Source organism: Nerophis ophidion, linkage group LG02, assembly GCF_033978795.1.
Source record: "Nerophis ophidion isolate RoL-2023_Sa linkage group LG02, RoL_Noph_v1.0, whole genome shotgun sequence".
In the NCBI taxonomy this organism is placed as follows: domain Eukaryota; kingdom Metazoa; phylum Chordata; class Actinopteri; order Syngnathiformes; family Syngnathidae; genus Nerophis; species Nerophis ophidion.
This window is the reverse complement of record NC_084612.1, coordinates 34,474,864-34,495,445: the sequence shown is the minus strand read 5'-3', so window position 1 is coordinate 34,495,445 and position 20,582 is coordinate 34,474,864. Positions and strand designations below refer to the sequence as shown.

The 20,582-nt window shown below is 39.1% G+C and overlaps 1 protein-coding gene across 4 annotated transcripts in view; it reads right to left on the bottom strand.

The window, feature by feature from the left end:
• The window catches only part of zfhx3b (zinc finger homeobox 3b), a 276,143-nt gene that overhangs the window by 182,476 nt on the left and 73,085 nt on the right, over positions 1-20,582 (bottom strand). For all 4 annotated transcript variants that reach the window (XM_061882427.1, XM_061882452.1, XM_061882444.1 and 1 more), the window contains exons 2-3: positions 2,961-5,462; positions 2,280-2,859 (exon numbers count right to left, since the gene is read on the bottom strand). In XM_061882427.1, coding sequence (XP_061738411.1) covers positions 2,280-2,859; positions 2,961-5,426 — 3,046 coding nt within the window. In that variant the 5' untranslated portion in view covers positions 5,427-5,462. The remainder of the gene's footprint in view (positions 1-2,279; positions 2,860-2,960; positions 5,463-20,582) is intronic.

Genomic DNA, 20,582 nt, shown 5'->3' with positions numbered 1-20,582 from the left:
TACATTGAATTGATTAACGTGGACCCCGATTTAAACAAGTTGAAAAACATTCGAGTGTTAGTGGTCAATTGCACAGAATATGTACTGTACTGTGCAATTTACTAATAAAAGTCTCAGTCAATCAATCAATATGATTCTCTGCATAAGGGGGTTGAAGACATTCTCTATTGTGTGACCAAGGATGAGACCACTGATATTTATGAGCCGAGAGTGTGTCATCATTGCCTCCATAGTAACATGCTTATTAGAACTTAGCTCACAGGAACATGAACCAGATGGTAAAGAGCGAAAAAACATTAGTCAGAGTAATCAATTCTTGTTTGTGTCTTTGAACTGGAAAAAGTTAAAGACAAGTCTGTACAAACTTTGGGCAGGGCAAATGCACTACTGTATTGCTTAATTACCCATGGTGAGTCCCTGTAACCTTCCTTCTTTGACCATGATAAAACATAACTGCAATTACAAAGCTGTAAAAATGAGGAACTCCAATGTCGAGGGTGAGCAGCAGTTTGGAAGCTGCCTTTGGGGGAAGTCAAGGAGAGGAAGTTCTACCCCCCTAATTAACCTTTCGCTCGCAGGAAAATTGGGTATAACAAAGTAAACCTCAATCACATCTACATCAATACGGTGTAACCTGAAAGTGGATAGGAAGACAAAAAGTACTTAAAAGCCATGACCCTCTGTCTAATATTTGGTATATTTTGGCAACGTTCAGAGGCTGAGCAAAAATTGTAGATAAAAACAGAAAACACTGGTCTGCCGTACTACACCGAGGGCCTGAGTTACTAAGATTCAAATACCTCGCGCTAAACAGCGTGTGCAAACAATATAATAGAGTGTACTAATAGTGGAAGTGTTGCATGTTATCTACTAAGACTGCTTGTGCAAATGAAAAGTGGCAGGGACCGCCTTACTCAAATAAGGATTTTCCGTGTATTATACATGGTATCACAACGGAGACACTCTCATTTACTGCACATTCATGTTATCATGCTCCTACCTGTGGGGTTTTGTTTTGTTTTCAAACAAACAGGAGACATTTACCACTTTCATATGGGCATTTTAGAAGCAGTACTGCTGTGCATCTACATTGAAAAAACTTTTGTTTCTTCTTTTTTATTTTACAGCAGAAGATGCATGAGAGGAAGGCTGCACTATTGTGATCAAGATGCAAAAATGCGTCCTTCAAAAAGTTTTTATCATATAGGATTTATGTTAGTAATCCATCCATCCATCCATTTTCTACCGCTTATTCCCTTTGGGGTCGCGGGGGGCGCTGGTGCCTATCGCAGCTACAATCGGGAGTAGTAATATATATTCCATTTGAAAACACAAAGGTCCTCAAAAAATATTAAATGAAATCAAAGCGCATCAATTTAGTTTGTTTAAATCAGCCCCTTAAGTTTCCCATCAGATATAAAACTACACATAAAGGGATGTTGCTGAATAGATGTGTCTAATATTTTTATTTTATTTTTGACCGTCCGAATATAATGAAACGTGTACGTAGGCAGGAGGATTCTCTGTCCATCATGTGTCTTTGCAGCGCCAGCACTCCTCTCCCACAGCCATGTGTGGTACTGTCAGTTTGCGCATCCTTTTCAATCGTGCTAAATAAAACGCAAAATACTCCTTGCAAAACATTTATGACTGTTGATAAATCACATTGCATGTGCTATATAATATATTTAAATGTTCTCCTCTCAGTATTGTGGGCGTTTTGATGATCAGCATATATTCTGCACATTAATGAAGACAGAAACGCAAAATGAATGGCGCACCTTATTCTGCTCACTTAACAGACACAATCTTTTTTTTGCACACGTTTAGTAGTGAAGCTTTGTGTGTCCTATCAAATTTTCACATGTATTAGTACAAACAAACCATTAGTAAATCAGGCCCTAATTTTCTAATATGATGTGGAATGTTGAATTACAGACTTGAAAAAATAGCAACATTTGGAAAAACACATGGTTTTAGCATATCAAAATGATGATGTTATGAGCCACTATCACGAGTGAGTGAAGTGTTAGAAGACTGTATATTTGGATTAAAACAGGCCAACATTGCTTTCCACCATTTTTGTGTGTCCTGTTTGCAGAAATAGGAGATTTGTTATCAGGATAATTGGACGTGTGAACTTTCAAGTAGGACAGAAAAGGGCAGCTGCCATTAAAAAGATCATACATCCAACATTTGCTGTATGGACATAGGTGCTAATTACAAAATGATTGGTTATTTTGCAAAGTGTAATGTATTTAATGAGAGTACAAGCTCACCAAGTGCAGGGGCCAAGGCAGCCATGCTGGGATCTAAAGAAAAGCCCCCCATCAGGAACTGAGCCTCAGGTCCAGTCGGGTCCATCTTTAAGCCAGGTGGTAGGCTCATATTCTGCGTCAGGTAATACTGATAGAGCTCAGCCTCTGAGGGCGAGGGCATTGCCCCCAGCGCTATTCGGCCATGCTGCATCTGAGTCACGTTTTGCTGGAGAAGCATCATGTTATGCATGTGTTTCTCGCTGGTCATGTGGATACGCAGGTTCCGTGCCACGTTGGTTTCGTAGTCACATACCTCACATCGCCAAGTAGGTTTGCTCTTTGGCTTGGTCGGTGAGGGGGCCCCACATGGTCCAGTTATGTGGGCAGAGGACTGTGTGGAGTGGTGGTGGGCAGGGTGATGGCTACTGGCCTGGGTCACTGACGGCACTGCCACCACACCTCCCGGGCCGTGTCCAAATACCTGCTCCTGCGCAGATCCGATGGAACCTCCATTCTGTAGCGTCTGCATGTTGTTCAGGTGTTTATCTGACTGCATGTGGATGCTTAGGTTACCCTTTGTCGTGGTCGAGTAGTTACATACCTGTACAGCATTGGAAAACAGGTCATGAATCAACCAATACAATGCAATCAACAGTATTTTTGTGAATACAAAGGGATACAAACTTTGATTCAGTTACATACCTCACATCGGAAAGGTTTATATCCACAGGTGTAGCTTTCTCCACGAGCCAGACGAGGGTGGCTTTGACCACTACTGCAGTAAGCACAGGAGCCTCCCGAATCCGGGTGTTTTTCTTTCATGTGGGCCTCCAGGGTCTGCTGATATTTGTAATGCCAGTTGCATTTGGGACACTTGAGTGTCTTACATGAGTTACGCGAATGCATCATGGTCATGTGACCCCCCAAGGAGCGTGAGGAACCTAGAATGGTGTCACATTTAGGGCATTCTACTCCACTTCCTACGCCACCACTATGACTGTGGTTCTGCGAACAGTCGGTCACCCCTGTTATATCACAGGAACCTCCAGGTTGTGGGAGAGTGTGGCCATGAGATGATGTATGCAAGTGATGATGATGGTGGTGCATGTGATGTTGCTGCAGAAAGGATCCATTTTCCTCCTCTTCCTCAGCCGGGCAATCATTTGGTTCTGGAGCTGTGGCACTATCTCGATTGGCACTTTCATCAGCAGCAGCATTGGAGGACAGAGGTGAGGAAGAAGTGCCAGCAGTGTCATCCTCACTCTTTCTGACATTGGCTGCTGCCATTGCCATGGGAACCGAAGGTCCCTGGCAGTTAAAGCTCAAAACGGGTTCTGAGAATCTCCTCTCACTATCTGTAACTGAAATCTCTTCCTTGACAGAGCAGGAAGTGGAAGCAGGGGATTTGCTGTTTAGTGTGTAACTGACTGCAGGGGTGCAGGCAGTAGGCTGGAGAGTGCTACTAGGCATTAATAAAGGAGATTTGGAAATGCTTTGGTTTGATACAGCTGCTTCCCCTGCTTCACCTCCCCCACTGCTACTGTTAACACCACTGGTCACGACTGTACTTTCTGCATCTACCTCATCTTTTTCCCCGAATAATGTTTCTTCTTGCTCTGAACCCTTCATTTGGCTAGAGAGGTGTGTCGTACCCCCATGGCTCTCAGTGGCCCCGTCTTTTCCTTTACAAGCCAATTCTTTTCCAGTGGGCTCCTCTGTTCTTCCCCCGTGTTTCGATAGGGCACTACAGTCTTTGGCAGAGCCAGGGGTTGAGGAAATAGTGGATGCTTTGGGAGTGCCCAGCCTTCCGAGAGGCAAGACAGAGCTTTGTTGGGTTTGCTGCTGCTTTTGCTGCTGGAGGCCAGAGTCACAGTCTTTGTTCAAGCGGGTCTCGCTGCCTCCACTGCTGCTTCCAGACTCCAAATGGACACCACTAAATGTGCCATAAAAGCTCTGGCCAGAGTTCATAGGAAGCAGAGGTGACACAGGAGTATTTTTAATATTTGGTTCCAGGAAACTGATGAGGGGCTCTTTGTCCTTCCCAATTCCCTGGATGATAGCAGATGCATGCTTGTCCCCTAATAGACGACGTTCATCCTCACACAGCGTCATGCGGTGGTCATGGATGGCATGAGTAGCAAAGGAACGAGCATAACCAAAGGACAGCTTGCAGAGAAAACACATGAGAATTGGCTTACCCTTTCCATACAGGGCCAGACCATCAAATTTGGATAAATCCACATTGTTTGGAACATCTTTGGAAACACAGGACTTCTTGGCAGACCCATCGCTATTAAGGTAATCCTTGTTACTTGTGTGCCGCACATCAAAAACACGGAAACTGTGCAGGACAGGACTGAAGCCTGCCATTGTTGAGGTATTGGAGAAATGGTCTGAATTGCCAAACCACTTCCCAAAGGACGAGGCTATGTGGAACGTGTTGATGATCTGAGGATAGACTGAAGATGATGTCCCAGCTGGTTCTCCCGGTTTTCCCCCACTATTGATAGAGTTTGTGGGAAGCAGGCCGGGAACCATGCTCCCACCGCTTTGGATCAGCTGACTGAGGCTCTCTACAATGTAGGCTGAGCCATCTGGTTGGTAGACTATCTCGCCAGCCAAGTTCTCCACATCACTACTTTCCTCTTCCTCTTCTTCCTCTCCTTCCTCACTTCCACTCTCACCAATGCCCTGTTGTTGTGTGGGCTGATGACGCAGAAGAGTGGGCATGCTCCCTCCACCTGGAGCCATCGCTACCCCGGGAAAAGATTGAAGACTAGGGAAACAGCTGTCAATTTCCATTTCATCCAAGTCCTCCGATTCTTCCTCTTCTCCACAGCTCTCCCCGTCTTGCTCCTCTTCCTCAAGACCCTCTCTCTTGGAATGAAGCTGACCGGTTGCAGGGCTCTCACGTTGGGCCTGGGTTGTTTGTTGTGGCTGTTGATGATGGGACTGTAGTCCTTTCAGCTCATCATGAAGAGCACTGGGCTTTGAGGGTTGAGAAGTATAGGGAGCCGAGAAAGACAGCGGGTCCAGGGAAGGGGCCTGGTTGGTGCAAGGAACCTGCAGGCTAGGGTGATCGTTCCAGGGCTGTGGAGGTTGCTGCTGCTGGGGGGAGCTGAGCCCATCGTCTGTCCCAGAAAACACGGGAGACTCACAGCTGTCCATGCTGATGCCTACATGAGGCGTTCATCGCATCCAGGCCTGAGTACACACAAAAAGAGAGATATTTGAGTTTATTTTGTGATTCTTAAGTATATAGACATAAGTACATAAAAATGTATTCATTGTGCAATGTTGAAAACATCCATCTATTCCTCTCCGGGTGGCAAGGGCGCCGGAGCCTATCCTAATGAGTAAATACTACGGTTCGTATTTAATTTCAAGACAGTATGACACATGGGAAGCACAAAAGGAACTCTAGTCGCATGAAGAAATATATGCTTCAAAGAAGGGTGAGAAATAATTTCAAAAATTACATTGTGTTCATTATGCGAAATTAGGCACTGAAACAATGCAATGATTCATCTTTCTGCCATATCTAGAAGGTACCACCTTTTATCTTCACCTTATAAACAATACGCCTAATCTTATGTGCCGCAAATCCTACATCTATTTTTAATTAACTTGCAGTCACAAAAAAGGCGAAACAGCAAAGTGTAATGGATCAAATAGATCTGAGATAATTAGACACCAAGACACCATCCCATCAGCACTTTGAACATTTACATAACCTGAAGAAAAAGTAAAAAATACTGCTAAAATACAGTACCTCTATTTGCACTTCAAAATAGAAAATCGTGAGATGTGTATTAATTCTAACTATAGCAATCAAAGCATGTGTTTTCTATGAGCCAAAAATTAAATAAACTTGAGTGCAGCTGTGTTATGATCTTGCCTCCATAACTCAACCCCTTCTTAAACAATACAGCCATCCTCCACCCTTGAAAAAATAAATGGTAGCTGAGCTTTGGGGATCTGCCTGTGTCCTAAGCACCAGAGAGGCCCAACATAGGCTTCAATTTAGAGCATGCAATAGATAAAATAATAACTCAAAGATACTGCTGAGCTAATACTTTTATTAAAGGGATGCAGCCTGCATTGATTAAAGGTGGCAATCGGGCTCGAACCAATAACTCTGGGCTGCCCTTTAACCCCCTAGTGCTGAATATTACATGAGGAAAGTTTCCCAGCACCAAGCCCACTGCCGTCTCCCTCTCTTGATTAGCACATTCATGGCTTGCATTTGATTTATTTACTTATTTACTTATTTACTTATTTACTTATGGATGCAAATTTCAGCTGTGATCAGAGTGGAGTCTACCCCCCTTGCCCAATCATAGGACGCACTGAGATAGAGGAGAGATTGATAATGTCTGTCTTACTCTTCATGAATGTCTGATGAAGCTCCCACCCACACAACATACCTGTGTGAAACCACTCCAATACACATATAACAATATCGTTCACTGTCAACAATGATAATGAAAATAATGGGGGGAAACTTACAACACAGCACTGTTGTGAAAGGAATAACTTAAGAAAATACATAAATGTCACTTCATCAGCTGATATCAGATGATAGGGTGTGTATCACAATAAATATACTGGAAGCTCTGAAGTTCACTTTGTCTAAATTTATATTTACTTGTAACAAAATACCCTATTAGTCTATTTAACCAATTGCGCTTCAAACGACAGAATGCGATTTAGGAATAAGGGAAATATTATCATCTGATGAATACGCACTATTACGCATCATAAATAAATAGACAAAAAGGAAGTGAGTGAAAAACTAAAAAAAACTTTAGGTATAAACAGAAACTCTATTCAGAATTAGACACTCATGGCCTAAATGATAATATGAATTCATGCCCTGATCATCAGTAAAGACATCTTAATGTGTATTGTACTCTGACATCTTTAAGTGTAATTTTGTGTTCACATGTGTTTTTAAAGTATGTTAGCAGATTAACTCGTCCTCAGTTGTCAAAGACTTGGCAATGCACACCATCACCACCAACTGTATAAAAATGGATGTAACTTTTTTAATACAACTGTTATTAGTATTGTTTAGTATTGCATTGACCGCTAAGCAATGAGGAAAGGAAAGGCCTTAAAAGGAAATGTATAACACAGGTGTCAAACTCAAGGCCCGGTCCCCATATCTGGCCTGCCACACCATTTTACATAGCCCAGGAAAGCCTTGAAATAATATGCGTTAATGAAGTACTTTATCTTTTCTTACTAAATGTATTTGTTCTTTCCATTTTGACATTGCCTGCAATTCTATATATTTCAACTTTAACATTATCTATTAATGGAACACTTGCAAACATTTCAAACTGTTCTTGATTAAAATAAAAAATAATGATAATAAATTCTGCTTGACTAGTGATTTCAAAGAAAATTATCCATCAAATTATAAATTTAATAGTAAAATTGTGACGACTGAGCTGCAAGGTTGTTACTGGAAAATCTTGAGAATTTTTTTTACAGTGTATATAAAAAACATAATTAAATGCATAGCTAAGTGTATAATATTATCATGAGGTGCAACCCTATACTTTTATATTCATAATCATGCACGGTTACAAGCGACCATCTGAGGGCAGCAATAACTGTGGTGTGACCCTCAGCCAAAACGAGTTCAACACCCCCTGTATAAAAAAAACTAGTATTATCGTGCCATGGTGGCAGAGGTTGGACCACTAATGTATGTGAATGTGTCTCCTAACTAAGCTATCCACAATTTCCTTCCCAGTCTTTTAATATATTTTAAAGCTATTGACGTGATCCAAACACCTAACGTGGATGTTTGTTTGTAGATTCCTATTTATTTGTGTAATACTTATCATCCAAATGAGCATCCAGTAAACAATGAATGCAATACACCACTAAAACTATATCAACTGGAACATGGCAATTGACCTACAAGGACCCGCTACTCTCATTTTGGCTTTGATGAGTTTAAAATAAGTGGCACAATTTGTAATTATGGTATACACCCATGGTTAACATCATGGCTGTAAGGTGTCTTAAGCAATCAGGAGGAGACATGGTGTTATTCTTGTTCTATGGCAGTGGTTCTCAACCTTTTTTCAGTGATGTACCCCCTGTGAAAATGTTTTTAATTCAGGTACCCCCTTATCAGGGCAAAACCTTTTTGGTTTAAAAAAAGAGATAAAGTAGTAAAATACAGCACTATGTTATCAGTTTCTGATTTATTAAATTGTATAACAGCGCAAAATATTGCTCATTTTTAGTGGTCTTTCTTGAACTATTTGGAAAAAAAGATAAATAAATAAATAAAAACTTGTTGAAAAATAAACTAGTGATTCATTTATGAATAAAGATTTCTACATATAGAAATCTTCAACTTAAAGTGCCCTCTTTGGGGATTGTAATAGAAATCCATCTGGATTCATGAACTTAATTCTAAACATTTGTCCACAAAAAAATAAATGTTTAACATCAATATTTATGGAACATGTCCACAAAAAATCTAGCTGTGAACACTGAATATTGCAATGCTGCATTTTTTTTCACAGTTTATGAACTTACATTCATAATTTGTTAAAGTATTGTTCAATAAATATATTTATAAAGGATTTTTGAATTGTTGCTATTTTTAGAATATATTTAAAAAATCTCACGTACCCCTTGGCATACCTTCAAGTACCCCCAGGGGTACGCGTACCCCCATTTGAGAACCACTGTTCTATGGTGCAGATATTCACCACTATGGTTGTTGTCTACTGCTTACTGAAAACAGGATTGGCCTTTAAAATCAAGATGGTGTAATTCAATAAAGTGGTTACTGATGAGCAATGGGATTGTCTGGAGTCGGTAAGTCGCAGATGGGCCAGCTGATATAATGCTTGTCTTTGAGACAGTGCCTGGCTCAGTGACACCTGTTTAAGGCAACAGGGAATGGCTTTAATCTCTAAAAGGCACCAAACATTTCTAGCAGACAGACAGAAAGACCTGGTCGGAAAAGACGGTAATTGGAGGAGGCAGGTTACGTTAATAAGTAACAACCTTTAGTGATTTTTCACAATCGCTTTTTGTGATATGCTGTGATATGTACGGAAGAAGTGGTCATTTTCTTTTGCATATCTGCCTGTGGCTTCTGTACTCTAGCTGAACCATACACATCTTAAACAAGCTTTGACTCAACTGTGTGAGATAATGAACAAAGAAAGAGCTGAATTCCTTGGCCGATCTGAGGCTCGGTTTTAGCCTACACAGTCCTGTTGGCACCTGCCTTCAAAGCTTTATGTAAATCCCCCCCTTACTTCTCTCCTTAGAATTCATACTTCACTTCTTTCCAATAGCCTAACAAACAAGATACAGTCAAGTTAGAGAATAGGTCATTCGACAAGAATGGAAAATGACATACGTTTTAAGTAATGCGTCTTTTTACTGGTGGGAGTTTTCCGACCAAATGAGGGTGGAATGTCTAAGGAAGGAGGTGATAACAACAGTGCCAAATCCTGCTTCGGGACTGACCTTGTGTTTAGAACAGCCGGTTTCCCCAAAGGGGTCCTGCATGAGTTGGTTTTCACCTCATTCGTACATTGTGCTCTGCTAGTCTACAACTATACCTTAACAATATGCATGCGAGTAAAAAGCACCTTCTCAAATATACTAAAAGGACTCCAAACAACGCAAAATGTCTGATTTTGTCCCTCTTTACCTTTTCCTATCTGCCTTTACTGAGCCTGGCCAGGCACCGCAGGGTAAAGGGCGCTTATTGGAAAATCAATGGCGTGAACGCTAAGCAAGTTACAGGAATATGTGGGAAGGAAAGGTTCTTATTGATAAAGCAAGAAGGCCTTTGATGTTGCACTAGGGACATGCTCATTGATGGGGGAACTATTGTAGTCCTCAGGCAAATCGAGGCTTGAGTTTATCTGCTAAGTTAGTTCCAATGGATGGCTTATAAAAACGTGAGTGCCTTGTACTATTTAACATATGTCAAATGTAATACTTTACGTGGCTTAGTGCACTCTGGTATTAACACTAAACCGTTTCCTTTTTTTTTTCAACTTTGCCTTTTCTGCAGACATTTGTATCAATACTCATTTGTATGAGCTATTTTTCTGGTGAACAATGACTAAACAATTATTCTGTTGTATTGAATGCAAAGGTGTTCTCTCAGTGGACACTTTATTGGGTACACACACATGATCTGATGACGTTTTCGACAAGTAATATCATAAAAAACCTGTGTTGACAACAACAATAAAGCTATGTAATGTTTAATTTTTGTTTTGTCTAACTGTACTCTAGCTTACTGAGAGCCATTAATATTATTTGGCCCCCTTGTGAAGTTGACTAATTAGCATATCAACTTGTACATCATTGGAATAATATTCCTGTATTAGTAAATAGTACCCTTCTGACAGTGTTGATAAAAAGATCAACATTATCATCTTTGTTAAGGTATTTCATTACATGTATGTTGTTTATACTGTATTTAAATACACATTAGTGAATACATTATGCTTTGTGAATATTGATGTTCTGAAAACCGTTATTACCCTCAAGGGATTAATGAACGTTATCAAAGGAGTTTATATCCTTCTGTTCACCCAATCCATACATAAATGACCGATATACACCGGTAAATATTCTAATTAACTGTGCAGAGATCAAATTCAGCATTGTTGTTTGTGTGCTGTAATTATGTGCTACACCATTTTGCTCATGCTGACATAAAAGGTACTTCAGTATTGTTCTGACTGCAGGAGGCAAAAAGTCACCTGAGGTCGATGGCACTCAGGCAGTAAACAGGGTTTCCCGTAAAATCAATGATCTTCAGTAGGAGATATCAGTGTGGGGGGGAACAGAAATAGCCGTGGTGGTGTTGAGTCTGTGGGAAGAACTACGCCAATGTAAACGGTTGTTTACATGAAAAGTGTAGGGGGAGGTTGGGTGACTGGCACCTCTGAGAGTATTTAGAAGAGATAGCACAAGGCTTCTGTCAAGCTCTGGATGCATAAAAGCTCAGGTTAATATGAAGACAATATTTTTGTTTAATGTATTTGATATGTTCAAATCTTAATACAATGGTACCTCAGTTTTCATGCGTCCCACTTTTGATGTAATTCAGCTTTTGAGAATGATCTAGTAGTAAGTGCATGTGCCTCACAATACAAAGGTCCTGGGCTCAATCCTGGGATCCGGATCATTCTGTGTGGAGTTTATATGTTCTCCCCTTCCTCACACCTCCAAAAACATGCACCTGTGGATAGGTTGATTGGCCCTAGTGTTTGAATGTGAGTGTGAATATTGTCTGTCTATCTGTGTTGGCCCTGTGATGATGTAGTGAATTGTCCAGGGTGTACTCCGCCTTCCGCCCGTGTGCAGCTGAGATAGGCTCCAGCACCCCCCGCAGCCCCGTAAGGGACAAGCGGTTGAAAATGGACGCATGGATGGATTTTTTAAAATTAAGATTTAACCAGAGCTTCCGTATGTCATCTATGTGCACAGCCAAACCTGTGACAAACTGGTCCATGTCATTTGTGAAATGGACTGTTCAAACAAAGCAAAGCAATCTATTTGCTTTTTTATTGCGTATTACTGCAAAATAAAAGCCAAATAAAGTTGCAAATGAAAACGCTTTGATAAAGAAGGTGAGAAACACCAGTGAATACAAGAAATAACTTGTACCAAAGTATGAAGGTTTTGTCTGTTTCCTTCCTCTCTGCACATCACCGTCTTCACCAACAACAGTCCTCAATAGAGGTAAAAGTGATGTTAAATGTTAATTTATCCATGTCATCTATCTAAAAGCATATTCTGTCAATATGTTTGGATGCCCTGAATGGATTACCGTATTTTTCGGACTATAAGTCGCAGTTTTTTTCATAGTTTGGCCGCGGGTGCGACTTATACTCAGGAGCGACTTATGTGTGAAATTTTTACACGTTACCGTAAAATATCAAATAGTATTATTTAGCTCATTCACGTAAGAGACTAGACGTATAAGATTTAATCAGATTTAGCGATAAGGAGTGACAAATTGTTTGGTAAACGTATAGCATGTTCTATATGTTATAGTTATTTGAATGACTCTTACCATAATATGTTACGTTAACATACCAGGCACCTTCTCAGTTGGTTATTTATGCGTCATATAACGTACACTTATTCAGCCTGTTGTTCACTATTCTTTATTTATTTAAAATTGCCTTTCAAATGTATATTCTTGGTGTTGGGTTTTAACAAATACATTTCCCCAAAAAATTTGATTTATACTCCAGTGCGACTTATATATGTTTTTTTCCTTCTTTATTATGCTCCGGAGCGACTTATACTCTGAAAAATATGGTAATTGGATCAACATTATATATTATGAGAAGCATTGCATTGGTTTTCAGAGGATTCTGTTTTTGACTGATCTTTTTGACTGAAAATCGAGGTACCACTGAATAACACTATTACGAGTAAATACTCAAGATGCAACTAGCATCCAAGCATTACCAAGCAATGTCATTTACTAATACTGGTCAGAAAAGGGAAATAACTGCCCCTGACATGTTATTTTTGTGTATTATTATTGTTATCATTGGGCAGCACCGAGAGACAGGGTTGGTGCCTGTGTCTCACAATACGAAGGTCTTGTGTTCGATCCTGGGCTCGGGGTCTTTCTGTGTGGAGTTTGCATGTTCTCCCTGTGACTGTGTGGGTTCCCTCCGGGTACTCCGGCTTCCTCCCACCTCTAAAGACATGCACCTGGGGATAGATTGATTGGCAACACTAAATTGGCCCTAGTGTGTGAATGGGAGTGTGAATGTTGCCTGTCTATCTGTGTTGGCCCTGTGATTAGGTGGCGACTTGTCCAGGGTGTACACAGCCTACCACCGGAATGCAGCTGAGATAGGCTCCAGTACCCCCTGCGACCCCAAAAGGGACAATCGGTAAAAAAAATGGATAGAGGACTGTTATCATTATTAATTTAACAGTTGGTTTGTTGGCATGGTTTAGAAAGAAAGTACTTCAATAGTTTTCAAAACTGTGGAGAGACTGGGTGTGAGCCAAACAAGAACTCATTAAAATCATGTTTTTCATATATGTCCCTATTGTCCTTGATTTTGTATCAATTAATACGGTGAATAATTTGGCAGAAATCCAAATTAGGATTGCTCAACCTTTGCTGAGATCTATGCTCAACGGAGAGCCGCTCCACTTTATTTTAGAAGCATCTTTGTATTCAGGTTTGTAAAGCAACCTTGTGGATGAATTTGTCCAATATACCGCAGTCCTAATATATTTAGCATTAAAAAAGTGCAAAAAGTGATATAAGACAGGGAATCATGTTAGTTGTACATGATACTGCCTGGCAAATATCTGATCAGAACTCAAAACAACTCCTAGCGACCTTTTTACCGGTTTCGGATGATGTGATAGAAGACAGCACTGTGCTGTAATTAAAGGTAGTTAATTAACTGTGAGTTAATTACTGGGTTCTGCAGTACTGGTGGGGTGGAAAAGCAAAGAGAAGCAGCCTGTACACAGCAGGAAGCCCTACAATTAGCAACGAGCACAAGGGGGGCTGGTTGGATCATATAATTTCACATAACAAGGAACTAAAGTGAAACCAGCCAAAGTAAATTTAATTAATTTTTCATGCATTTAAATACTTTTTTATGGCAATCCTGAGAATGACTTTGACAAGCTTCATTGTTGATAACTGTAATGGTCAGTCTGTAACTGAAAAACTTAATTTCGTGTTGAATTATTTTATTTCCTGTCCGGTGTGACTTCTTTTTCAAATATTTATCACATTAGAAAGATAGACATCACAATTTGAGCCTAACAGAAATGGACTGAATGATTTGCTTTAGTTTAACACGGAACTTCACATCAATTAGCATGCACTGCTGACTTTCCCATAGTCTGGAATGCAGAAACAAGACACTCGCGACTTTGTACACTGCTCTACGACACTGCCACTATTTAACCAGAGAATTTCTACATGCGTAAACTCCACTAAGACAACAAATAAAGGGTGAGGGAGGATGGAGAGATTTAAACATTTGAGTTAAAGTCAAGGGGAAAAATGAGCTAAAAGGTCAGGGATGAGGGGGGAGAAGAAGATGATCACAGTGTGTGAGCCCCGGGACCGTCATTTCTACTAATTATGAAATATGCCCCTATTTATATCCGCTGGAAGCAAACATTCCCTCATGAGAGGAAGAGAGAAAACATGCTAAAAGCTTTAAAGGCTGCTCGCTGCACTTACTCGGTTTAATTTTCACCACGGTAAAAGCACGAGTGTGGCACTGCGGGTGAATCCGAGGTCAACATAAGGACACGTCACCATGCACACAAAAACATTACCAAACATTAGAATGTGAGATAGAGGAGCAAAATGTCTTATGCTCAGCGATCCGCTACCGATGCCACGTACACAAACTTGTGCACGCGTTTCAGAGACGCTGCAGTTAAGGAAACCACAAACACAGTTGTTAAAATGATCAATACCCTTGAAATATTAAACTGCAAAAAACCACATTATTGATTAGGCGGCCAATAATAAAATGGTTTACTTATCACTATTGTAGGACTTCAGGTAAACGTTTGGAGATATCTTCATCTCTACTTTACTGTGCCCCTACCAAAATGTGAGTTGGTGCATGGACCTGCGTGTGTGTACAATATTTATTAATACATGTATTCACTTCCCTGTTTGTTTGTATGTGACTAGATAGTAGGGTTGTATAGTATACTGGTATTATGGACTGGACTCTCGCGGCTGTGTTGGATCCACTATGGATTGAACTTTCACAGTATCATGTTAGACCCGCTCGACATCCATTGCTTTCGGTCCCCTAGAGCAGTGGTTTTCAACCTTTTTTCAGTGATGTACCCCCTGTGAACATTTTTTTAATTCAAGTACCCCCTAATCAGAGCAAAGCATTTTTGGTTGAAAAAAAGAGATAAAGAAGTAAAATACAGCACTATGTCATCAGTTTCTGATTTATTAAATTGTATAGTAGTGCATAATATCCCTCATTTGTAGTCGTCTTTCTTGAACTATTTGGAAAACAGATACAAAAATAACTTAAAACTTGTTGAAAAATATACAAGTGATTAAATAAAGTTTTTACACATAGAAGTATTCATCAACTTAAAGTGCCCTTTTTTGGGATTGTAATAGAGATCCATCTGGATTCATGAACTTACTTCTAAACATTTCTTCACAGAAAATGAAATATTTAACATCAATATTTATGGAACATGTCCACAAAAAATCTATCTGTCAACACTGAATATTGCATTGTTGCATTTCTTTTCACAGTTTATGAACTTACATTCATATTTTGTTGAAGTGTTATTCAATAAATATATTCATAAAGGATTTTTGAATTGTTGCTATATTTAGAATATTTAAAAAAAATCTCACGTACCCCTTGTCATGCCTTCAAGTACCCCCAGGGGTACGCGTACCCCCATTTGAGAACCACTGCCCTAGAGGGGGAGGGGGGTTGCCCACGTATGTGGTCCTCTCCAAGGTTCTCATAGTCATCATTGTCACCGACGTCCCACAGGGTGTGAGTTTTCCTTGCCCTTATGTGGGCCTACCGAGGATGTCGTAGTGGTTTGTGTTGTGGTTTGTGCAGCCCTTTGAGACACTAGTGATTTAGGGCTATATAAGTAAACATTGATTGATTGATTGATTGATTGATTGATTGATTGATTGATTGATTGATAGTATAGTACCGCGATACTAATAAATAATTTTTTGTTCGATACCGTCTCTGAAACCTACCGCCCCCCGCGCCCGAGTCGAAGTCACGTCGTGACATTGCTGGTTTACAAGCAGACGAGCATGTCCGGCAGCACACAATCACGGAGTACTTACAAGCAGACAAAGTGTGTGGACAGAAAAGGGAGAAAGGATGCATTTTGGCTTAAAAACTAAAGATAAAAGTGAAGTTATAACACTGAAACGCCCTCAAGAAAGGGGTGCTTTACGACATGACTAGCTCGCTAGCGGATAACGTCCATCCGCCGTCGGCAGGTTTTTAGCTACTTCTAAATCACTAATCCTCGCCTCCATGGTGACAAATAAACACACACCGTAGCTCACCGGCATCAAAATGTAAACAAACACCGTGGGTGGATCTACACCTGACATCCACTGTAATGATATCAAGTACAGGCACGTATCTAGTCAATACGCCGATGATTACGTCGATATTTTTGGGCATCACATCTTATTATGTTTTTTTTAAATGTATATTACGTTTATAAACTTATGTCCGTGGATAAATAAGGACTTTGAATATGACCAATGTATGGTCCTGTAACTACTTGGAATTGGATTCGGACCCAAATTTGTGGTATCATCCAAAACTAATGTAAAGTATCAAGCAACAGAAGAATAAATGATTGATACATTTTAACAGAAGTGTAGACAGAACATCTTAAAAGAGAAAGTAAGCAGATATTAACAGTAAATGAACAAGTAGATTACTAATACATTTTCTACCACTTGTCCTTAATAATGTTGACAAGATAGTGGAATGATAAATGACAATTTGTTACTGCAAATTTTAGCAGACTAATTAGGAGCCTTTGTTAGTTTACTTACTACTAAAAGACAAGTTGTCTAGTACAGTGGTTCTCAAATGGGGGTACTTGAAGGTATGCCAAGGGGTACGTGAGATTTTTTTTTAAAAACAATTCTAAAAATAGAAACAATTAAAAAAATCCTTTATAAATATATTTATTGAATAATACTTCAACAAAATATGAGTTTAAGTTCATAAACTGTGAAAAGAAATGCAACAATGCAATATTCAGTGTTGACAGGTAGATTTTTTGTAGACATGTTCCATCATTATTAGTGTTAAAGATTTCTTTTTTTGTGAAGAAATGTTTAGAATTAAGTTCATGAATCCAGATGAATCTCTATTACAATCCCCAAAGAGGGCACTTTAAGTTGATGATTACTTCTATGTGTAGAAATCTTTATTTGAAATTGAATCACTTGTTTATTTTTCAAAAAAATTTTAGTTATTTTTATATCTTTTTTTCCAAATAGTTCAAGAAATACCACTACAAATGAGCAATATTTTGCACTGTTATACAATTTAATAAATCAGAAACTGATGACGTAGTGCTGTATTTTACTTCTTCATCTCTTTTTTTTCAACCAAAAATGCTTTGTTCTGATTATGGGGTACTTGAATTAAAAAATAATTCACAGGGGGTACCTCACTGAAAAAAGGTTCAGAACCACTGGTCTAGTATGTTCACTATTTTATTTAAGGCCTTAACTGCAATAAGAAACATATGTTTAATGTACCCTAAGATTTTTTGTTCAAATAAAGCCAATAATGCAATTTTTGTTGTGGTCCCCTTTATTTAGAAAAGTCCCAAAATAATTTTAGTACCGGTACCGGCACCAAAATATCGGTATCATTACAACATTACTAGATAGGCAGATGATTGCATTGTCTGTCAATAAAAGAATATTCAAATGTTTAGATTACCTGTGCATACATGAAGAATGTTGTGTACTAGAGACAAGATGGACTAATGTGTACTTTATTTACATATATGAGAATGTTAGATGTGTAGCTAAATAATGCAGATAGAAAAATATGTATTCATAAATGTACATTCTACTTAAATGAAATAGGGAAACACATATACTGTATGTTTTAAAAGAACATATATTAAACCCCTCTATTTGAATCCTTGCAACAACCTCTGTTGTTGTTTTCTGCTATGATCATGCACTGACAGACAGAAAGGGGACACAAATAACACATCTATGATCCTACACCTCTTTGTGTAATCTGGAAAACAAATACCTTAGTAATGACCAAGTCATGCACCTGTTAAAACACTGTGTTCACCGGAACTTTAAATACGACAAGGGAACGCCATGAGAAAAAATCCCATAGTTATACAGGAGACACCCAGGTATTGATTAAAATCATACATGCTGGTGTGAAGATGTTGCAAATAATCATATGGGCCAAAGGTGCACTTTAATGTCTGGCCCTCAGCAGGGTGAGAAGATCCCATTTAGGATACATGAGAAGGGAAATCTTTACCCATGTAGTTGGGGCTGCCAAAGGTGAGAGCAGGAATGTGAAAGGGTGAGGTGTTCAAGTGTCGAAAATAGTAAATTTCTGCGCGCCAACAAAATTATCTGACAAGTTTTTTATTCCTGATCATTGTTTTTGTGATTCCCAACTGTGAGTGAACTACAGGGCTAGTGATAGTGCATGTAGGCAGGGCAGCTACATGTGAGGAGGACAGCAAGTTGTTGTTTTGGCTTTGTTATTAAATACCCGCTTGTTTAGTTTGTTCGATACACAGTACTGTGTAGCGCAGGGGTGCTCATTAAGTCGATCGCGAGCTACTGGTTGATCGCAGAGGGTGTCAGTCGACCGCCAGCCAGGCATTGAAAAATATAGACCTAAAAATTAGCGATCATAAATCATCACTATGACGTCACCTTTGTCACTTGATTGACATTCAAGGCACCCGAGGATCTTGTGAAATGATGCTGGCTACTGCCAGCTCAGTGTGAAGGAAAAAAAGACCGCCACGAAGACGAGAAATACTTTTTACTTCAAACATACCTCCCGTCAAAAGCCTAAAGACTGACCGCACAGTTCCTGTCTTCACATTAAAAATGATGCTTCATCCTGCCTGCGCTAACAAAATAACAGTCTCCGAAAGCTTAGCTTAGTATTTCTTGTAAAGCGTATGAAAACGAATATGGAAGATGGACAAACAAGATGCCAAAACCAACCACTTCGATGTGGAATAGGACAGAATGGAGGACTTTTTTCCTCCTTCACAATGTAAAAAAAAAAAATGTGGAAGTACAAAGTTTGTAGTAGCACTGCTGTGAATCTTGTCTGATTCGAATCGATGCAAGTCATCAGAATTAGGTAATACACCAACTTATATTTTTGTCTTCATTAAAGAAGGGAATCTATATGTTAAACATTCATGTATTTTGTACACCTTTAACATCTAAAAAAAACGGCAGAATAAATAAACATAGATATATATATATATATATATATATATATATATACATATATATATATATATATATGTATATATATTTATATAAATAGAATAATAATAATTAAACAATAAATAAATACATTTGAAAAAATACCATTCAAATTAAAACAATTATATATATATATATATATATATATATATATATATATATATATATATATATATATATATATATATATATATATACATATATATATAGATTGAATGATAATTAAACAATAAATGAATAAATAAATAAAATTGAAAAAACTAAATTAAAAATTAAAAAATGTATATATATATATATATATATATATATATTTTGTATGTAAAAAGTGTGGGCACCCCTGTGGAGTGCGTTATATCAAGTAAAAATGGGGTAACACAGTTAGTTTTTGGGGTCCCACTTTTTTGTAAGCGTTTTGAAAACAAATGATAAATGTATGCATTATCCTGTTATAGCTCACATTCTATAATGTGTTTTGAAAATGGTTGTCATAAATGTTACTTAATACCATCCATCCATCCATTTTCTACCACGTATTCCCTTTTGGGGTCGCGGGGGGCGCTGGCGCCTATCTCAGCTACAGTCGGGCGGAAGGCGGTGTACACCCTGGACAAGTCGCCGCCTCATCGCAGGGCCAACACAGATAGACAGACAACATTCACACTCACATTCACACACTAGGGACCATTTAGTGTTGCCAATCAACCTATCCCCAGGTGCATGTCTTTGGAAGTGGGAGGATGCCGGAGTACCCGGAGGAAACTCACGCATTCACGGGGAGAACATGCATACTCCACACAGAAAGATCCCGAGTCTGGGATTGAACCCAGGAATACAGGACCTTCGTATCGTGAGGCAGACGCACTAACCCCTCTGCCACCGACTTAATTCATTAAAAAAAATAATACAAAAGAAAACTATTTTTGTGCATATGTATATGGATTCAGTTATAAACATAATTCACGTTCTTCTTTCATTCATGGATCTAAACTTTACCGCTGACGGTATTTTTTTCTATATTTTCATGTAATATGTTGTAGGTGTATTTACTTCAATATAAAAGTGTAAAAGTGTTTTGCTTCGGTCATGAAATTATAATAAACATGTGCGAGGGCTTAAAGTTAAAGTACCATTGATAGTCACACACACACTAGATGTGGTGAAATTACTCTCTGCATTTGACTCATCCCCTTGATCACCCCCTAGGAGGTCAGGGTAGCAGTGAGCAGCAGCGATGACCGCGCTCGGGAATCATTTTGGTGTTT